This window comes from Podarcis vaucheri (assembly GCF_965113315.1).
Source record: "Podarcis vaucheri genome assembly, chromosome: 6".
NCBI lineage: Eukaryota > Metazoa > Chordata > Lepidosauria > Squamata > Lacertidae > Podarcis > Podarcis vaucheri.
Window position 1 is genome coordinate 74,440,430 of NC_138764.1, and position 18,638 is coordinate 74,459,067.

The 18,638-nt window shown below is 43.5% G+C and overlaps 2 protein-coding genes across 4 annotated transcripts in view; one reads left to right on the forward strand and one right to left on the reverse strand.

Annotated features, from left to right (window-relative positions):
• The window catches only part of ARL8A (ARF like GTPase 8A), a 176,504-nt gene that overhangs the window by 80,838 nt on the left and 77,028 nt on the right, over positions 1 to 18,638 (reverse strand). The window lies entirely within an intron of this gene.
• LOC309534881 (receptor-type tyrosine-protein phosphatase V-like) overlaps positions 5,793 to 18,638 on the forward strand; it is a 57,789-nt gene continuing 44,943 nt past the window's right edge. For all 3 annotated transcript variants that reach the window (XM_082227395.1, XM_082227397.1, XM_082227396.1), the window contains exons 1-3: positions 5,793 to 6,246; positions 11,760 to 11,826; positions 16,325 to 16,591. In XM_082227395.1, coding sequence (XP_082083521.1) covers positions 6,175 to 6,246; positions 11,760 to 11,826; positions 16,325 to 16,591 — 406 coding nt within the window. In that variant the 5' untranslated portion in view covers positions 5,793 to 6,174. The remainder of the gene's footprint in view (positions 6,247 to 11,759; positions 11,827 to 16,324; positions 16,592 to 18,638) is intronic.

The window sequence follows — 18,638 nt, forward strand, 5'->3', positions numbered from 1 at the left end:
CTGAAAACTCAGAACGGCCTCACATTTTAAACAAAACAAATGGGGCTCCTGGTTAGACAATAAGGAGAAACGTGGCAGTCTTTATATGAGCAGAACTGGAGACTGATTCTGAGTGCTGTACTAGTTAAAAGAGTCTGCTTAAGGCAAATTGCATTGTACTGCCTAGTGAGCAGAGGGAACATTACTCTCAAAATACAAAGCCCTTCTTTTAAACTAGCTAAGTGAACTGGTTTTCCATAAATCACTTACAACAAAGCCAAAGCATTCAGGAATGCTTTTGTTGCAAAGATACTGTAGCTGAAACTACACACTGTATTGTTGCTGAAGCTCCAAGGATAATCTAGCATCTTCCACCCTCCTGAAGTTCTAGTTTGCAAAACAGAATTCACTCTTCCTTCTTTTTCCTGACCCACATGCAACTATGTCTCCCAACCCAATGGAAGAACAATTCTTCCTCTGGCCAGACTTCAGTTAGTCCTGATCCTATTCTCTTCCATTCTCATTTCTCCCTAACCATGGCTGCTGCTAGTCTAGTCTTTCTAACAACGCTTGGGTCGTGCTGCTTTCCTGTGCCTTAGCCACAGCAGAAGAGTGTGCATTATGCACTGTGATCTGCCTAGATGAGGGCTTAAAGCTGGCAGCAACACCCAATTCAAAGGGAAACTTAAAGCCTGTGTACTGGGCTGTCTGCAACCACGGATGCCTGGAAACCAGCCTTTCCAAACAAGCTTCCCATCCAGGAGCCAAATGGCCCCCCTTCCTCCTGCTCTGGCCAATCGCAAGAAGCTCCATCCCTCCCTCCCACCTCCCCAAGAGCAGCAGGCAGCTCTTTCAGTTTCCCATCACCCTGCAAAAAAAGCCTAGAGTAAAGGATGCCCAACCACATCCTTGGGCTCCTTCACCATTGGGCTTGCTCTTTCCAAGGGAGTCTTTGCTTGTTTTTAAATAGCCTCATGTTACGTTCTGAGCCTTGACTGTGTTCCCGTTTTATAAACAGCACAACAGAGTGGAGGAAACGATATCATTTTGCACGAGGCCCCAATTCACTGCAGAAATGTTTTTGTTTTGCTTTTTTAAAATCCCCATCAATCCCAAAGGCTCTCCTGGAGAGTAGCAATACATTCAAGTGCATTAAACAGCCTGTGAATTAAGAAAAACACACACATAATAGATATTAAATTCCCCTACCCCCCCCCAGCTTGAAATATAGCTCATTTTAAAAGGCATGTTAAATTTCAGAACATGCATTTTGCTTCTCTGGGTTCAAAGGGTTCAGAGATTTACCTGGGTTTGGCTTCCTTTAAAGGCTTATTACAGTTATTAATATATGGATTTATTTACAAATACAGTTTGAGCAAAGGTGGAGGCACACAGTTTAAACGCTCCCATGTTCAAAGCCTAATCATACAGCAATCTACTCAGGCTTGAGGTTTAGGCAAGACAGCTCCCCTCTCACTAGGAACCAACCAGGAAATGTACAAGTGACTCACACACTTTCTTTCTTTCTATGCTTCTGGGCACCATGCACATGCTTTCTGCCTCTCTCTTGTAACACTAGACTTGTGATCACCTAATGAAATTGATTAGCAGTAGCTTTCAGGGAGCTGCTGTGGCTGCACCTCCCCACAGGGAAAGATGCTTGGGCTGCCCCATCACATGATACCTGAAAGCACAGAAAGAATATATGCAACTATTCACTGTTTCCTAGTAATGTTTGAAATGGTTCTAAGACCCACTGCAGAAGTTACCACATCTCACCATCCCCTGCAAATAATTACTTGTGTAAGTGGTCTAGTCATATGAGCAGAAAAGCAAATGCACACAACAGCAAGACTCTTCTTCCACGAATAGGAAAACACCATTTTCAATAAGGAAAAGAGGAAACTGCCTTGTATTGAGTCAGATTATTGGTCCATCTTTCTCAGTATTGTCTTCTTCTTCACTGGTCTTCAGCTGGTGGGTAAGGAGGGCTTTACCCAAAGTGAGTCAAACCAGCAACACAACCATCATGCAAGTTAAGAAGATGCTCCAAATGTATCTTTGCATTCAACACGGGGCCCATGTCTGGAAAAAATTGAAAAGTATTGGTACACTGTCAGGCAGCAGTTCTCCAGGGTCTCAAGCTGCAAAGACAACATAATACTGTAATAAATAATAATAATAATAATAATAATAATAATAATAATAATAATAATAATAATAATATAACTCTGGGCGGCTTACAACATATATAAAAACACAACAAAACATCAAACATTAAAAAACAAAATATCCTATACAAGCAACAAACAACCAATAAATCAACAGAAATCAACAACAAGAACAAGAACAAACAGTCTACAGTTATACCCAAATAAAAATAACTACCAACTCCAACTACACATTTAACCAACACCAACTCAACCAAAGGAACTTCAATTAGAACAATTTAAAACATTTTAAAACATTTTAGCCAGTTGCCGCAAACCAAGAGTTGTTCCAGCAACGTCCCAGTGGCCTCCCAGGAGCCTCTTTTGGCTGTTCAGGGTGAGTCAGGAGTCAGGAGCCTCTAGGCCAGGTGAAAATGGGCCTTTCAGCAGGGAGCGGTCTTCCTTCCAGCACTCATGGCAGCAGCAATGTAAATTATTATTAATAAAATTACTAATAACAATAACAACATAAAGTTATAATTATTTAGAAGACATCTGAAGGCAGTCCTGTATTGGGAAGTTTTTAATGTTAGATGTTTTACTACGTTTTATATATGCTGTAAGCCACCCAGAGTGGCTGGGGAAACCCAGCCAGATGGGTGGAGTCGTCTTCTTCTTCTTCTTCTTCTTCTTCTTCTTCTTCTTAACAACAACATTCAAAGCCAATTCCTTATTTCCAAAAATTCTGTGTGCTCTCAAAGAGTTACAAATCTCAGCAACCTTAACAAACCTCAGTACCCAGAATTCTTTGAAGAGAAAAATATGCTTCAAGTGTTCTTTTGAGGTATAGCATGTACACAGCCTCAATAAGGTGACTTTCTCTTCTGCACATGTGAATGCCTGGGGTTTAACCTGGGACTCTACCACTGCTCTACCACTGAGTTATAGACCTTCCTCAAATGGTAAAAACCTGTGTGCATCATCTGAAGAAGGTTCTTCTTCTTTCCATAGAGTGTTCCTCCACCTCAATCCATTTCCTGTCGTACAAGCTGCCTTGCCGTTCCTACTAAGCCACCCACACAAACTCTAATCCATAATGCACACCCAGTGATCTTTCAACACTCTTTGAGTCCCTGAAAACTATACGCAGGAATTAGATTTCAGTCGGGTGTAAAGAAAGCAGTGCAATCTTCCTTGCAGGGAGATTTTCTACCTCTCGTGGGCTTGTCCTCTCTGCCTCAGGCTCTAAAGGTGAACCAAAAAACCCTAGACCACACTTTTGAATGCATCTTAAGATGTATCATATTGGTGTATGCATCTACACCAAGGAAACCATAGAAAATGCTAGCGTTGACTTACTGAGAGACTCCAAGATGGATCTCTCAGATGATAATGATTTGGCATTCCTGTATACTAAATGACTTTGGATAAATTTTTAGAAGGTAGAAGAAGAACTGGTATTCTCTTCTACCTTCAAATTTTTTTGGTTCTAAACCAGAAACTCAAGAGCACATCCACCCAATCTGTGAGCCACTGAGCCAACTGCAGCTCCCTTCCTCATGCATGGCAGCCTACAAGAGCTTGAAAATCCTCTCATTTTTGATGACTGCTTTAGGTGCAAAGGCTGGGGGCGGGGCGTCAAATGTGTGTGATCAGTCATCCTAAGTCTTTCAGCCTGTTTAAAATAGATTATATTGAAAGATACTTCAAGTTGTTTGAGAGATTGGGATAACGTATCCCTTTTTTAATATAGAATGGGTTGCATTGCAAAACATCTATAATCCGCATGTAATGACAGATTGTTAGGAAATGTATTTGGTTCATTTTCATTACATCTATTAGTGAAAGGTAGTGTTTCCTACCTTTCCTTTACCACACCAGCAATCCTATACAAGTAGGCTAGACTGGGGGCCAAATTAGATTTTGTACCAATGAAGACCCTCCCATGAACTGCAAAAAGCAGTTGACCACAGCAAAAACGCTTTCAGAAAACAGGTCCAAAGTTGCTTAGGCTTCCCTGTGGCTATTTACGAAATCCAAAATGTGCATATTAATTAACACCACACCTAGTTTGGTCCTAAGAGGTATTGTATGCAACATCTTCTCATGTCTTCTCTGTTGTGCCAGCATGAAATGCCACTCACTGAATTTTGCAGGCCCATTTGTTGTGTGAGAAATGAATGCCCAGGAATTTGGCAGCATGTAGCCAAAGTACAGACATAGCAATGGTCCAAAAGGCTGAAGCCCCTTTTCACTCTGTCATTCTCTGCCATGTGCTGTGAGGGGTATATGTTCAATTAAAAAATATATGTGTTGTTTATTATACCTAGTTTTTTTATCTACCTACCTACCTACCTGAATCTAGTTTTTTATCAGTAGTGAAAAAGATGACAAAGCTTGTAGGGTATGAGTGTGATTATGAGTATGAGACGCGGGTGGCGCTGTGGGTTAAACCACAGAGCCTAGGGACTTGCCAATCAGAAGGTCGGCGGTTCGAATCCCCGCGACGGGGTGAGCTCCCGTTGCTCAGTCCCAGCTCCTGCCAACCTAGCAGTTCGAAAGCACATCAAAGTGCAAGTAGATAAATAGGTACCACTCCGGCGGGAAGGTAAACGGCATTTCCATGCGCTGCTCTGGTTCACCAGAAGTGGTTTAGTCATGCTGGCCCCATGACCCGGAAGCTGTACGCCAGCTCCCTCTGCCAATAAAGCTCCCTCTGCCAATAAAGCGAGATGAGCGCCACAACCCCAGAGTCGGTCACACCTTATGAGTGTGATTAAGGTGTTGGACTCCATAGTGTGACAACTCATTAAGCTCCTTATGTAGGTTTAGGATTTTAAAAACATTTCCATGCCATGTTTGATATTCGCTTTTGAGGATCTGTAGGATTTTGTGTGACATGTGTATCATTGCACATGTGTATACAACGTGCGCGCTTCAAGGCAACCCTTGCAAGCAAAGGTTTGAAAGTTGTCTTGTCTGTGCATGATTCACAATTTGTAATGCTTTTGTGTGCATATGGTATTCTTCAGTGTATGCATTCAAACTCTCAGCAGTGTTTGAAACACTACTTTCCCAGAGTGACAACCAGTGGGAGATGTTTGTTCCAACGAAACTCAAGCACATCATCAGACTGATGGTCAAAGCTTGCCAACGGTTGATGTGAAAATGTAACACGACGCAGAATATTTTATTGATCTAAAATTACTTAGAAGCCCGTATTGAGTCCAGATAATGACTGAATACAGAATACAGAACTACAAAACTCTTATCTGAAATGCTATGAAAAAACAGCTACATCCAGGACAGTCATTATTTCAGTGAACTTCTCAGCTCTTTTTTTGTATCACTGTTCTGGCTCAGTGGCTCGGTCAGCCTGAGGTCTCACTGTTCTTGAAACTCCACTGACCATCCTGGAGCTTTTGAGTTTATGGGAACTGAGACTCCTAGTGGGTCAGCGCTGCTGTCTGTTCATTCCAGGAGAGAGAGAACAGGCAGACATTTCTCTTTGGGCTACTCTACCACCCTGAGCAAGAACTCCCCGGCAACTTCTGTCAGCTTCGACAAACTTGTTCTCAAAGAAGAAAATGTCTAAAAAACAAAAGAAAAACCCGGGACAAAAGACGTCCTCTTGGAGACACACACCCATAGAAACAGACACTCCCACATGGAGGAACAGCGCTGGCAAGGCTTGCTCACACACGCAGCCACACACGTACAGCCTCTCTCGCACAGGGAACAGTCGATGCTCCCCCACACAGAGAGGAAGGCACACTCTCCCTCTCTCAGACACACAGGCACGCTCCTCGTCCTCTCATGCAGAGCCTCTCGCAAACTCACACATACACCTTTGAACTCCCCGGCAAACTGGCGGCTGGAGCTGGCATCCTGCATGCCAGGGCCCTGATGTCACAGGCCAGCGAGGAAAGTCTGCAGGAGTTGCCGTAGGGACAGCTGGGTGAGGAGGGCAGCTGCTCTTCGAAGAGGACTATAACTTGCTGCTGCGGCTGCCTTTCTCTGCTCCTCGTTCCCCTCTCTCCACCAGATGCTGTGGCTGCTGCTGCTGCTGCCCATGGAATGGGCCCCTTCGCAGGCACATCTGCAAGCTGTGGTTGAGGTGAGTCCACGTTTCTCTCTCTCTCTCTCTCTCTCTCTCTCTCTCTCTCTCTCTCTTCCAGTGCCTTTCCTTGCTGGCGGTGGAGGCCGGCTCCTCCGAGTTACAGCCAGCCTGCATTTCTCTGCTCCGCTGGGGGATGAGAGCATTCCTGCCTGCTGGCCACACAGCTGCACTGAATTAGCACCATTGCCCATTAGAGAAGCCTGGCTCCCTCCCGGAGCTTCCCCCGGCCTCTCCTCTAAATGAGACCACAGAACCCTGTGCCAAGGCAGTGCGCGTTAACAGGACAGGAGGACACTTATTGTGGCGCATGGGGATTCGCAGCGCTCAGGAACGGGGCATGGGAAGGGGCATGGTCTAGTAGTAGGGCTCATGGAGAAGGTCTCAGGTTCAGTCCCCAGCATCTCCTGGTAGGAGATGGACCCCTACCTGAAACCCCAGAGCTGTTTAGACCAAGGGTCTGACTTGGGAAAAGGTAGCTTCCTGTGTGAGGAGGCAAAGCCACACAGTGGGCCTGTAAACAGAGATGGCAGCTTGTCATGAGTAACTGCCGTGGTGCTCAGTGTGTGTGGCACATTCTGCCGCCGCTCACACCTTCACCTGCCCAACTCACAGGTTCCCAGTCTGGATGCTGAGTCTGTTGGAAATGCTGGAATGAGGTGCATTATTAAACTTCACACTCTATACTTTTAGTTCTACTTGGGTGTTTCCTGCCAGCCTCTCTGGACTTATGTATGATTCCCACACACCCCCATACCCCACTGGGGCACATGAGCCCTCATCAGATGCAGCTCTGTGACCTGTTTCCATTAAGGGCCTAGTTCCTCCTTTCCCCCCTCACAATGCACTGATAGTTGTAGAAATTTGCCTTTACACAAATCTACTGTGCGGCCAGACCTGGAATACTGTGTACAGTTCTGGTTGCTGCACCTCAAAAAGGATATTGTTGAGCCGAGAAAGGGGCAGAAAGGGGCAAGCAAAATGATCTGGGACCAGATCAGTTCTCTTTTATATATATATATATATATATATATATATATATATATATATATATGCTTTCGTAGATTTTCACGGGTACAGGAATGCAGGTTTTGGTGTCTTCGGGTGTCTTCCCGTGTAAGAGTCGGGGTGTCTGGGCGACGTTTCGACGAGGTCTCGGGACCAGATCAGTTCTCGTACAAGGAAAGGTCACAACTCCTAGGGCTTTTTTTTGTTCAGGGAGAAGGGAGAGAACAAGGAGGGATGTAAGAGATGGAAATTATACATGGTGTGGACAGAGAGAATATTAGCACTCTCTCATAATACCAAAACCCAAGGTTGTCCAATGAAGCTGAAAGCACCAGCCTGAAGATGACGAGTGAGACCTCGTCGAAACGTCGCCCAGACACCCCGACTCTTACACGGGAAGACACCCGAAGACACCAAAACCTGCATATATATATATATATATATATATATATATATATATATATATATTAGTTTTCAACAATAATTAAACGTACTTTAACATCTTATACAATTTTTTGACTTCCATCAATCACATCTGAAAATTTTCCAATCTATTTACTTAATTTACATTTCTTATTTTCACTATTACATTTAAATCTCATAACTAATATCCCTCTTCTTTCTCTTCTTTGCAATATTTCATATATTTCTCCTTACAAAACCTCTTGTAGACCTACTAGTGTAATTTGTTGATTACAATTGCTCTTCAAATAGTTCGTATATTTCTTCCAATCCTCTGTAAATCTCTGGTCCTGCAGGTTTCGAATCCTTCCTGTCATTTTATCCAATTCTGCGTAGTCCATTAATTTTGTCTGCCATTCTTCTTTCGTTGGGACCAGATCAGTTCTCGTACAAGGAAAGGTCACAACTCCTAGGGCTTTTTTTTGTTCAGGGAGAAGGGAGAGAACAAGGAGGGATGTAAGAGATGGAAATTATACATGGTGTGGACAGAGAGAATATTAGCACTCTCTCATAATACCAAAACCCAAGGTTGTCCAATGAAGCTGAATATTGGGACGTTTAGGACAGGCAAAAGGAAGCACTGCAAGATGTAGTAATGGTCACCAAGTTGGGTGACTTTAAAAGGAGATTCGACAAATTCACAGAGGCTATCAACAGCTGCTAGCCACAATGGCCTTATGTACTACTGCCTGAATCAGAGTCAGTATTGCTGTAGTTGTTGGAGGGGCCCATTGAGCTCATGTCCTTCCCATAGGCATCTAGAAGGCCACTGTGAGAACAGGATGCTGGACTAGATAGGCTTTTGGTCTGATTTGTTCATTGACTCCGTTCAGGATTTTGACCTCCCAAAATTCTCCACTCTATTTGTGTACAGAAAAAAAACTTGTGTTTCAGAGCATTTCTCCAGAGAGAGGAGAAATTATCCTCATTATTATGTCGCCATTAGGTGTGGCAGTAGCACAACTTCTCCATCCCCAAGTCCCCACCCCCCTTTGTTGCCAAAGGGTCCTAGCATCATTCGGGATCATGCAGGAGATGGAGGGGAATGATGGCACCACAAAAAAGGTGGATAATATTAGTAGAAAATTCTGCAAAATGGCTTTCTCTTTTGGGGAGGAGGGGGAAGAATGAGGTAAGATGAAGAAAGAAAAATCACATTTTTTATCTTCTAAGAAATTTCGGCTCTGCTCTAGAGAAGGTTGTTCAGCCAGGCAGGTGATTTCCCTGGTGATTCTGATCACTTTCTTCATGTCATGAGAACCATCCTGGAGGCAGGGTGAGGCCGAGGAGAGGGATTGGTGTTGCATTGCCCTGCCACTTGCGAGAATTCCCCAGATGCATTGCATGAGATGCTATTCCAACCATAAGATTTACATACTTGCAAGCCTTTGAAAATCCTCTTTTTCGTTTGGGTAGTTTTCTGGGAGTCCAGAGATGCTGGACTCCCATAATCCTTGACCCTTGTCTATACCGACTGGTGATAATGGGAGCTGGAGTCCAACAATGTCTATAGGGTGCCTTGTTGGTAACTCCTGCACTAGATCTTGGTTTTAACCATGATATTCAGCAGCATATTCAGAACAAACAAAACAGTATTCATCACACACACAATTCATATGTGGAAATCATTGCTACAAGCTGTAATAATGGCCACACTAGCATAAATACCTTTAAAAATGAATTTCAAAAGTCAGGTTGTTCAATGACAACTAGTAATAATCTTGAAGAACAGAACTTCCTTCCACGTTTCATGAACAGAACTTCACTGTTCAGGATTAATGGATGTGGGGGGATACAACAGGAGAAAGCTATTCCAGCATGCCTTGCTTGTGAGCAATCCAGGGTCATTCAGCTGGGAGAGTTGCCAGCTTCGGTCCTTTCCAGTCCATGTAGCTCTGCCTTTAACAGCAACTTGATGCACAGACATTGGGAGGAATTCAGCTCCACATTGCTACAAACATTCCATCAGAATGCATTTCTGCTAGCCCAATGAAATTATCTCCCCATACATGCTGTTCTGGGGGTACTGCTGACCCCCACTTCCACTAATTTGTTGAGTTGGAAGGAAGCCTCATGGTGCTAGTGGAAGTCCTTGTATGGGCTTCTGCTAGCAGGACCAGTTAGTTGAATCTGGCCCCGGATAATGTTTATTTCCATCCTGCAAAAAAAAAAAAACATTGTACCCACTGATTTCTACACATCAGCCTGTTGTGGAAAGCAGACCTGCTCCTTTCTGCTGGCAACCTTGCTGGTTGTCATTATTGGAGACAGAATGCAGGATAAGGGGAATCTTTGGTCAGACCCTGTTAAGCAAATCTTAGGGGTTTTTGTTCTTGTCCAAATCTCATTGTAAAAGTAGGAGACAAATTAGGACATCGGAGCTTAAACTGAACCTGATGCAAAGAGGAGGAACTCCCATAGATCATTTCTTCCTGGTTTTCCAACTTCACGTTCCTCCAACCTAACTATTGCCATAGGGCTGCAACTAGAGTGGAGGTGAAATCTAGACATTTTATGCAGTTGGGTGTAACTTTCCCCATTATTAAAAATAAAATTAAAAGCCTTAGGAGGTTATAAATTTAAGTGGAGGGAAAGTGTGGTGTCCATGTGCTTGACCCTCCCTCCCCATTTCTTTCATTTATAATCTCACACACACCCCCAACTGTTCTTCCACCGGTATCTTAGCTTTTGGTAAAAATGGGAAAATACATACCACCTTCCTATCACTGTTCCTCTATTTATGTTTACATATGCAGACTTACGATGTTGTTTTACACACACACACATACACATACACACACACACACACCTGTGAGGGAACATTGACTGCATGTAATGCCTAGGTAAAGGTAAAGGGACCCCTGACCATTAGGTCCAGTCGTGGCCGACTCTGGGGTTTCGGCGCTCATCTCACATTATTGGCTGAGGGAGCCGGCGTACAGCTTCCGGGTCATGTGGCCAGCATGACTAAGCCGTTTCTGGCGAACCAGAGCAGCGCACGGAAACACCGTTTACCTTCCCGCTGGAGCGGTACCTATTTATCTACTTGCACTTTGACGTGCTTTCGAACTGCTAGGTGGGCAGGAGCAGGGACCGAGCAATGGGAGCTCACCCCATCGTGGGGATTCGAGCTGCCGACCTTCGAACCCACAGCGCCACCTGTGTCCCATGTAATGCCTAGTTTGGCCCTAATTGTTTACTTCAGGCACCGACCTTTACTGGCCACATACCAAAATGGGGAGAACCAGGGAGTCCACTACAGCTGCAGCATAATGACTTGACCCTTGTTACGAAGGAAGCAACCTGGATAATGCCACAAAGAGAAACAATGCAAGAGGCAGGGCTTGGCTATACACAGCAACAAGTCTGGCTTCCAGAGAGACGTACCAAGCTGGGAAGGGAGCCTGGCAGCCAGACAGACCTTACAGTTTCTGAGAGCCAGTCTAGGTAGGATCTGTATTTGGACAGCACTTGGCAGCTGTCAATGCTGAGCCACTGACTGTGAAAAGAAGATGTAGCCTTCCACCACTCAGGCATTCCATGCTGTGCCCCTCCATTTGGATGCAAACTCTCTTCCCCTTTGAGGTTGTGGTAGCAATGTCTAGAGAGGATGCACTTCTGTTTTAAAACAGTTTCATGCACCCATCCCTGGTCATTAACTATTCTGGATGGGGCTGATAGGAGCTGGAGTCCAATACATCTAGAGGGCACCAGGATAGGGATGACTGGACTTAGTGATTCTAATCAGAGAGGTGTCCCCTCCACATATTGCAAGTGTGAGGGACCAGGCATAAAGGTGGGTATCTCAGGGGTGGGGAAACCTGTGGCCCTATCATCTGTGACCATTGGCCATGCTCACTGGGGGCGATGGGAGTTGGAGTTCAGCAACATCTGGAGGGTCACAGATTCCACACCACTGGGGTGTCATAACACTAGCGGTGTTGTGTCTCTTTGTTTTTATGGCAGAATAGAGATGCAGTCTTTTTCTGAGCCTTGCTTCTAGCCAGACACCACTAAGGATTTTACTAATTTCAATCTCATAGGATGACAGATGCAACCAAACAGATTGGCAAAGGAATCCAGGAGTGGAAGGACTGCCTGACGAGAAAGGTGAGTTTTCTGCTCCTCTCCCCTGGGAGTTCCCAGACAGGGAAATCTGGAATATCACAGGAATATCCACTGTTATTGGAGCCAGATATATTTCCCTAGAGATCGCTCCAAGGGACAAAGTGAGGGAGTGAGGGAGACCTAAGGGAGTGAGAATGTAATGGGAAGGTGTCCCTCAATGTTCTCACCTTCTTTTCCCTGAAGAAGAGGGAGAGATACTTTTTCTCCCCAGTGCAGCTCAGCCTTCAACTTTCAACTGGCTTTTACGGAGCCAAGCTTCAGGGGAAAGGACACAGCTTGAAAAACACTCCTTAATCTAAAGAGTCACTGAAAACTATTTGTGGCATTTGTGTGTGTCGGGGTGGTGGTAGCAGCATTCTTACAGTCCACAACTTTTAAAAAGAATTGTTTTTTTTTTAAAAAAAAGATATTTATTAAAGTTTTTTTTAAAAATATAACAATGACAATGAAAAATAAAAAGAAACAAAATACAAAATACAACATAAAAATAGTTTAAAAACAAATAATTTTCCATAACATATCTTCCCTACACTTATTTCCCCAGACCTCCTCATACCTCCCTTCTTTGTATTCCACTTCAATTTGTTAGTTCAGGAAATCCTTACCATTAAGCTTTTACCCATTTGTAAACCTTTTTTTTTCCGTATCTCCTAAAGCATTACAGCTGAAAACCCCTTAGTTTCTATCCAACATCCTTCTAGCATTCATTAATTTTGCAATATTTCTGTAAATAGTCTTTAAATTTCTTCCAGTCTTCTTTCACCATCTCTTCTCCCTGGTCTCGGATTCTGCCAGTCATTTCCGCCAGTTCCATATAGTCCATCACCTTCATCTGCCACACAACTTTTAAAAAGAATTGGCTCATTGTGCACGTTGGGAGACCGCAAACCCTTTTATAGGAGGCTGGGGCAACCCAGTCAGATGGGTGGGTACTACTACTAATATGTGTGTGAGTGTGAGTGTGTTTAATTAAAATAGTAGTCAATGAAGGAAGGAGGGTGGAGATTGTGTTGCTAGTCTCTAATTTTCCTTCCTTCTTTCCTTCCTTCCTTCTGAGGAGTTCAGAGCAATATTCAATATCCAGTTTTATCCTCACCCAGGATTATACCTAAGGCTTAAAGGACAGTGACTATGCCAACATCACCTTCTGAGCTTCATGACTGAGTCTAGGTTTCCTCAGTCCTATTCTTACACTCTGTCCACAACACAACACAAGCTCTGTATCATATGTCCTATAAGTGTTTGTGACATTTGCACTACCACGTTCCATGCAGCAATGCACACACCTAGGGAAATATTCTTCTCCCGGCACCATGTTTCTACAGACTGTTCTGGGTAAAAAGAAACCTGGAGCCAGTGCCGAATTGTACTAGGACTCCCTTATTCAGGCGATTCTCCAAACTATTGTTCACCTTTTCTGTGTATGAATTTCAGTGTGTTTTCAAGTAGCTAGAGATACACAGTAGTAGACAAAAGCTTCTGAACCGTCTTGGCAAAACAAAGAACTGTTAAATGTCAGATCTATTTAGGCAAGCAAGATGCACATTCAAGATCATGAAAAGTGAGAGCAGCATTCTACAAGTGTTCTGCCTTAGCATAAAAATAGATGTTGAATTCTGTAAGCTACCTAATGCTTGCAGGGATGGAGAATATTGTGAAGGAAAGGCGCAAAATGAATTGGCAAAAGTTATTATTGCTTTCCGGCAACCAAGTCAAGCCAAATTCTCTTAACTCAGAGACTGCACAGATCTAGCATTTCCATCATCATCATCATCATCATCATACCTTGCCCATCTGACTGGGTTGCCCCAGCCACTCTGGGTGGCTTCCAACGTAAATAAAAGCATAATAAAACATTACACATTAAAAAGCTTCCCTATACAGGGCTGCCTCCAGATGTCTTCTAAAGGTTATATAGTTATAAAACCTTGAAGTTTTTATCAATATTAATTAACCTGGATACATGTTTGCTCAACAATTAATTGCAGCATGCAGAATTTCCACATAGGTGAGTTCAACACAAGCCACCAAGAATATATTAACAATTACAACATGCAAAAGTAGCACAGGTTGCACACAGACTTTGCCGGCAAGCAGGTAAACAGGGCATTAGACACACTTCTAATACATCAGCAAAGCATTAAATAAGGCCTTTGTCTCCAGAGAGAATTACACTGCAATCCTAGGAACACATTAAGACTTCATTATGTAGATACTTCTCCACAGTGGGTTAGAATTAGAAAGGAACAGGGCAAGGTCTGCCTTAAACTGCTAATTCACCTAATGAAACCACCCAAGGTGTCTGCAGATCTTGCCACCCAAACTCATAATTACCTCCACCAGGGGGAAAAAGCATACCAAAGTATTGTGGAACCTGAAAGGCCAACAGATTCATTGTGACATAAGCTGTCATCGACTAGAGTTCACATCTTCTGATGCATGAAGAGTTATGCACAGTTAGTGGATATACATGGACATAGAGGGGGAAAGATAGTAAACAATGAAGCCAAATAGCATGAAATGCAGGAGCGGCAGGCTCTGTTTACACATGTACGTGTGCATACACATTGCAGACAAAGATTTCAGCACTTGTATGATTGGATGAAACCCACCACGTCCCACCATTGCACACAAAAACATGCCCCATTGCCTGAACAGGGCTACAACCTATGATTATTCTGTGCAAAGCTTATATGTCAACAAAATAAACATAGTGGCCAATCACAACAGCAATGTGCAAGAACACAACATTCCTAGCTTCACTATGCTAATTTTTTAATTACCTACCTGGAGTAGGAGAGGAAACTATTATCTATGTTTATGCCATTTCACGCTGGAATGAAGTGCCTTCACAGAAAAATGATGGCTTTTAGGTTAGGAACAAAGTGTTTTCTAAAGACTGCCAATGGTTTCTGAATATTGCCATTTTTGTGTTGCTTTATTCTTTTCTGTAGAGACTGACTTGCTTGTCCTAGGTCAGGCATCCCCAAACTTGGCCCTCCAGTTGTTTTGGGACTACAACTCGCAACATCCCTAGCTAAGAGGACCAGTGGTCAGGGATGATGGAAATTGTAGTTCCAAAACAGCTGGAGGGCTGAGTTTGGGGATGCCTGTCCTAAGTAGACACCAGAAGGGCATTGTTGATAGGGCATTACAAAAAATACATGTAATGCATTGGAAGATGAGCTGGTAAATGAACACCTGATGATATGGTTAGCTTTATGGATGATGTCTGTAAGACTGTTGCTTGTATGAAAAGGGAGGTAGAGTTGGCATCTGGGCTTGTTGCAGAATCTGGTCCTTAGGTTTCTGTCTCCATTTGATGGTTAATTGTTGCTAGTGACTAGCCAGTTTCAATTGAGGGACTTTCTGCAAGTGTGGACAGGGCTACCACCCAAGGCCTTGTCCAGGATAGGCTGTAGATTATTCACGATGCATTGGGGCACCTTTACCTGGGAGCCATAGGTGACAACAAGTTATTTTCTCTTCTGGATCTGAGTTGTAGAAGGATATGCCTGGGAGTCAGACTGGCTTTTTCAGTCTCTTATTTGCATTTCAGGGTGAGGGTGTCATCAGTTTCAGGAATGCCTGATGTAAATATTGAGTTCCTTTCTAAGGAGCTGGAACAAACGTGGTTGAATTGTGGGGCTTGACTACAGACAATGAATCATGTAGTGCTGGGGTTGCCAACACTGCTCCCCCCCCCCTTTGACCACTTCAAAATTGCTGATGGTCTTAGCAGACCAAATTATGATTTTCCTGTCTGTTGTTTAGCAATTGTAGATGCTAAAGAATTAAAACATGACTATTCTAATGCAGTGGATTTGCCTGTCATACTACTGTTCCTTTTTATAAACCAACCACTCCCACTCAGGTTCAGCATGAGAGTGAGGAGACTTTGCTGATATCTAAAGTTCCTCCGACTTTTTGGCCCAGATCAGGGGTAGCCAATGTGGTGCTTTCCAGTTGCTTTGGACTGCAACTCTCACCAGCCCCAGCCAATGGTCAGGGATGAAGGGAACTCCCCTGAGTCTGTGTGGCTCATTTGACATCAACGTTAAACTGATCCTTTAATGTCACTAGCTCAGTCATGTGGAATGCTCTTCCAATAGAGATTCAACAGGTGTTTGCTGAAAAATTTAAGTGCCGCCATACTTATAGAGTCAACAAAGAAACATAGTTAGCTCGCAATCTGTTTTAAATTCTTATATACTTTTTAGTGTCTCTGTGTGTGTTTGTGACAGCTTTGATTATATATTTGTGTGTGTGTGTGATACAATTATTTTAAAAAATAAAAACAAATAATAAATAATATGGCGCCCACAACATCTGGATAGCATCACGTTGCCTACTCACCTAGGTGATGAAGGTGTTATTGATCTATGTCAGATAGAGAACAGGCCTTTGGGTTTGAGGGCTGAAGAAAGCAGACCCTGAAGGACAATACAGTTTTGAGCACCTTATGGTCTATCTTCCCCAGGACACCTCCTGAATGTGAGCATCAGCGGCCAAGGCCGCCCTGACTACCTCCTCTTGACCTGGGAAAGGCCCTCTGGAGGTGTCCGGGGCTTTTCACTAGCCCTTTATGACTTCAAGACAGACTCTTTGCTGCAGAATGGATCAGCTGGGATCGATGCCACCAGTTTCGACTTCCAGGGCTTGCTTCCTGGGACACGATACAGCATTGAAGTCACCGTGCTGCTGGTCTGTGCACGAAACTACAGCAGGAGAGTCATCGGGCAGACAGGTAAGTGGGAGACAAATGCTGCGTGAGGCTATTCTGAGCATAGAGTTGGTTTATATTTAGAAACATGGACATTGCCTTTTCTCGCTTTCATTCACACACTCAAGACTCAGCATGCCACATTGTGTAATGGTGGCCTCCCCTTGACATGCCTGGCTGTCAAGTGCTCACTTCTATAATAATAATCATAATTTTATTGTTTATACCCCACCCATCTGGCTGGGTTTCCCCAGCCACTCTGGGCGGCTTCCAGAAAAATATAAAAAATAATAACATTTCAGACATTAAAACCACCCTGAATAGGGCTGCCTTCAGATGTTTTCTAGCTTACTGAACAAGTAAAAAAACAACTCAGAGGGTCAGGATGGAAGCAAGAACCACCCTGGCTTGTGAGCTGCTATGCCGTGGAGGAAAGTCCCACTTGGCTAGCACTATGCCTTGCACTAGTGCAGATAGTTCATTGAGCCTTGCCCTCAAAAATCAAAGCTGCCATTTCATTGTCAAAGCTACCAGCTACCCATAAAGAAAGGAAAGGATAACGGAGCAACCTAGGACTTTTGCTTTCATTTAATACCTTCTGCCACTCGTATCCTCCTTAGAGTCTGAAAATACGTGGCAGAAGATGCTTCTGGGAGGCTGTCCCAGTCACAGCTTTCACACTGATGTTCATGCAAATACAGTGGTACCTCGGGTTACATACGCTTCAGGTTACATACGCTTCAGGTTACAGACTCTGCTAACCCAGAAATAGTACCTCGGGTTAAGAACTTTGCTTCAGGATGAGAACAGAAATAGTGCTCCAGTGACGCGGCGGCAGCAGGAGGCCCCATTAGCTAAAGTGGTGCTTCAGGTTAAGAACAGTTTCAGGTTAAGAACGGATCTCCAGAACAAATTAAGTTCTTAACCCGAGGTACTACTGTATCTGCACTCCTGTGTATAGGATGCTTGTCAAAAATAACCACACAACAGGAGAGGGGTTCTCCCTCTTTCAGCCTTGGCATTTTTTGTGTGAATAAGCAGCACAGTAAAAATAATAAAAAAAGGATTGAGTTACAAATCTTAGCTTGTTATTATGTCACTATTTAAATGAATGATTAAATTAGATTGTTTTAATACCAGTTGCAGATTGTTTTGTGCTGATCGGTCAGTTTTTATGGATATTTTATAGTTATATTTGGCGACTTGTAGTAGTGGTTTGATCATCGTTAGCTCGGGTTACATACGCTTCAGGTTACATACGCTTCAGGTTACAGACTCTGCTAACCCAGAAATAGTACCTCGGGTTAAGAACTTTGCTTCAGGATGAGAACAGAAATTGTGCTCCAGTGACGCGGCGGCAGCAGGAGGCCCCATTAGCTAAAGTGGTGCTTCAGGTTAAGAACAATTTCAGGTTAAGAACGGACCTCCAGAACAAATTAAGTACTTAACCTGAGGTACCACTGTACCATCAAAGGTTAGAAAAGTGCAGGATCACTTTACAGTATACTTGTTTTTTTCTATGACATCTACAGTGGTGTGAACTTGATTTTGGATGGAAGAAGAGCTTCTGCTAGCTCTTCCAGGCTGAATTGCTTTAGCTGTGTCAGGCTAAATATAACATGATGTACCAGTACTTGCGGTTCTACATCCAGTATTTAGCACAAATGCAGCAACATCTGGCTATTTTTTCTGCTTGCACATCCAAGTTGGGCCAATAAAATGTGTGTCTGGCCCATCGTTTATGCAACACTATACCCTCTTGTTCACAACTTCCAGATGCTTTGCTGGGGAGGGGGAATACTTTGTTCCATTATCCCTTCTCAGCATTTGCCATTTCATTCCAGAAACATCTGAATCGTATAGCTAAAAGCAACATTTTGTTTTGTGCAAGCAACATTGCTTTTATTAACGCTGCAATTCTAAGTATTTCCTGCTTGGAAGCAAAGTCTCATTAGTTAGAATGAAACTTGCTACCAAGTTAGTTTTCTTAAGATGGATCACAGCTAATCCTCCAAAGCACTCTGCATCTTATTCTTTTGTACAGCTGCAGGAGGGTTTTTTATCTTCCTCC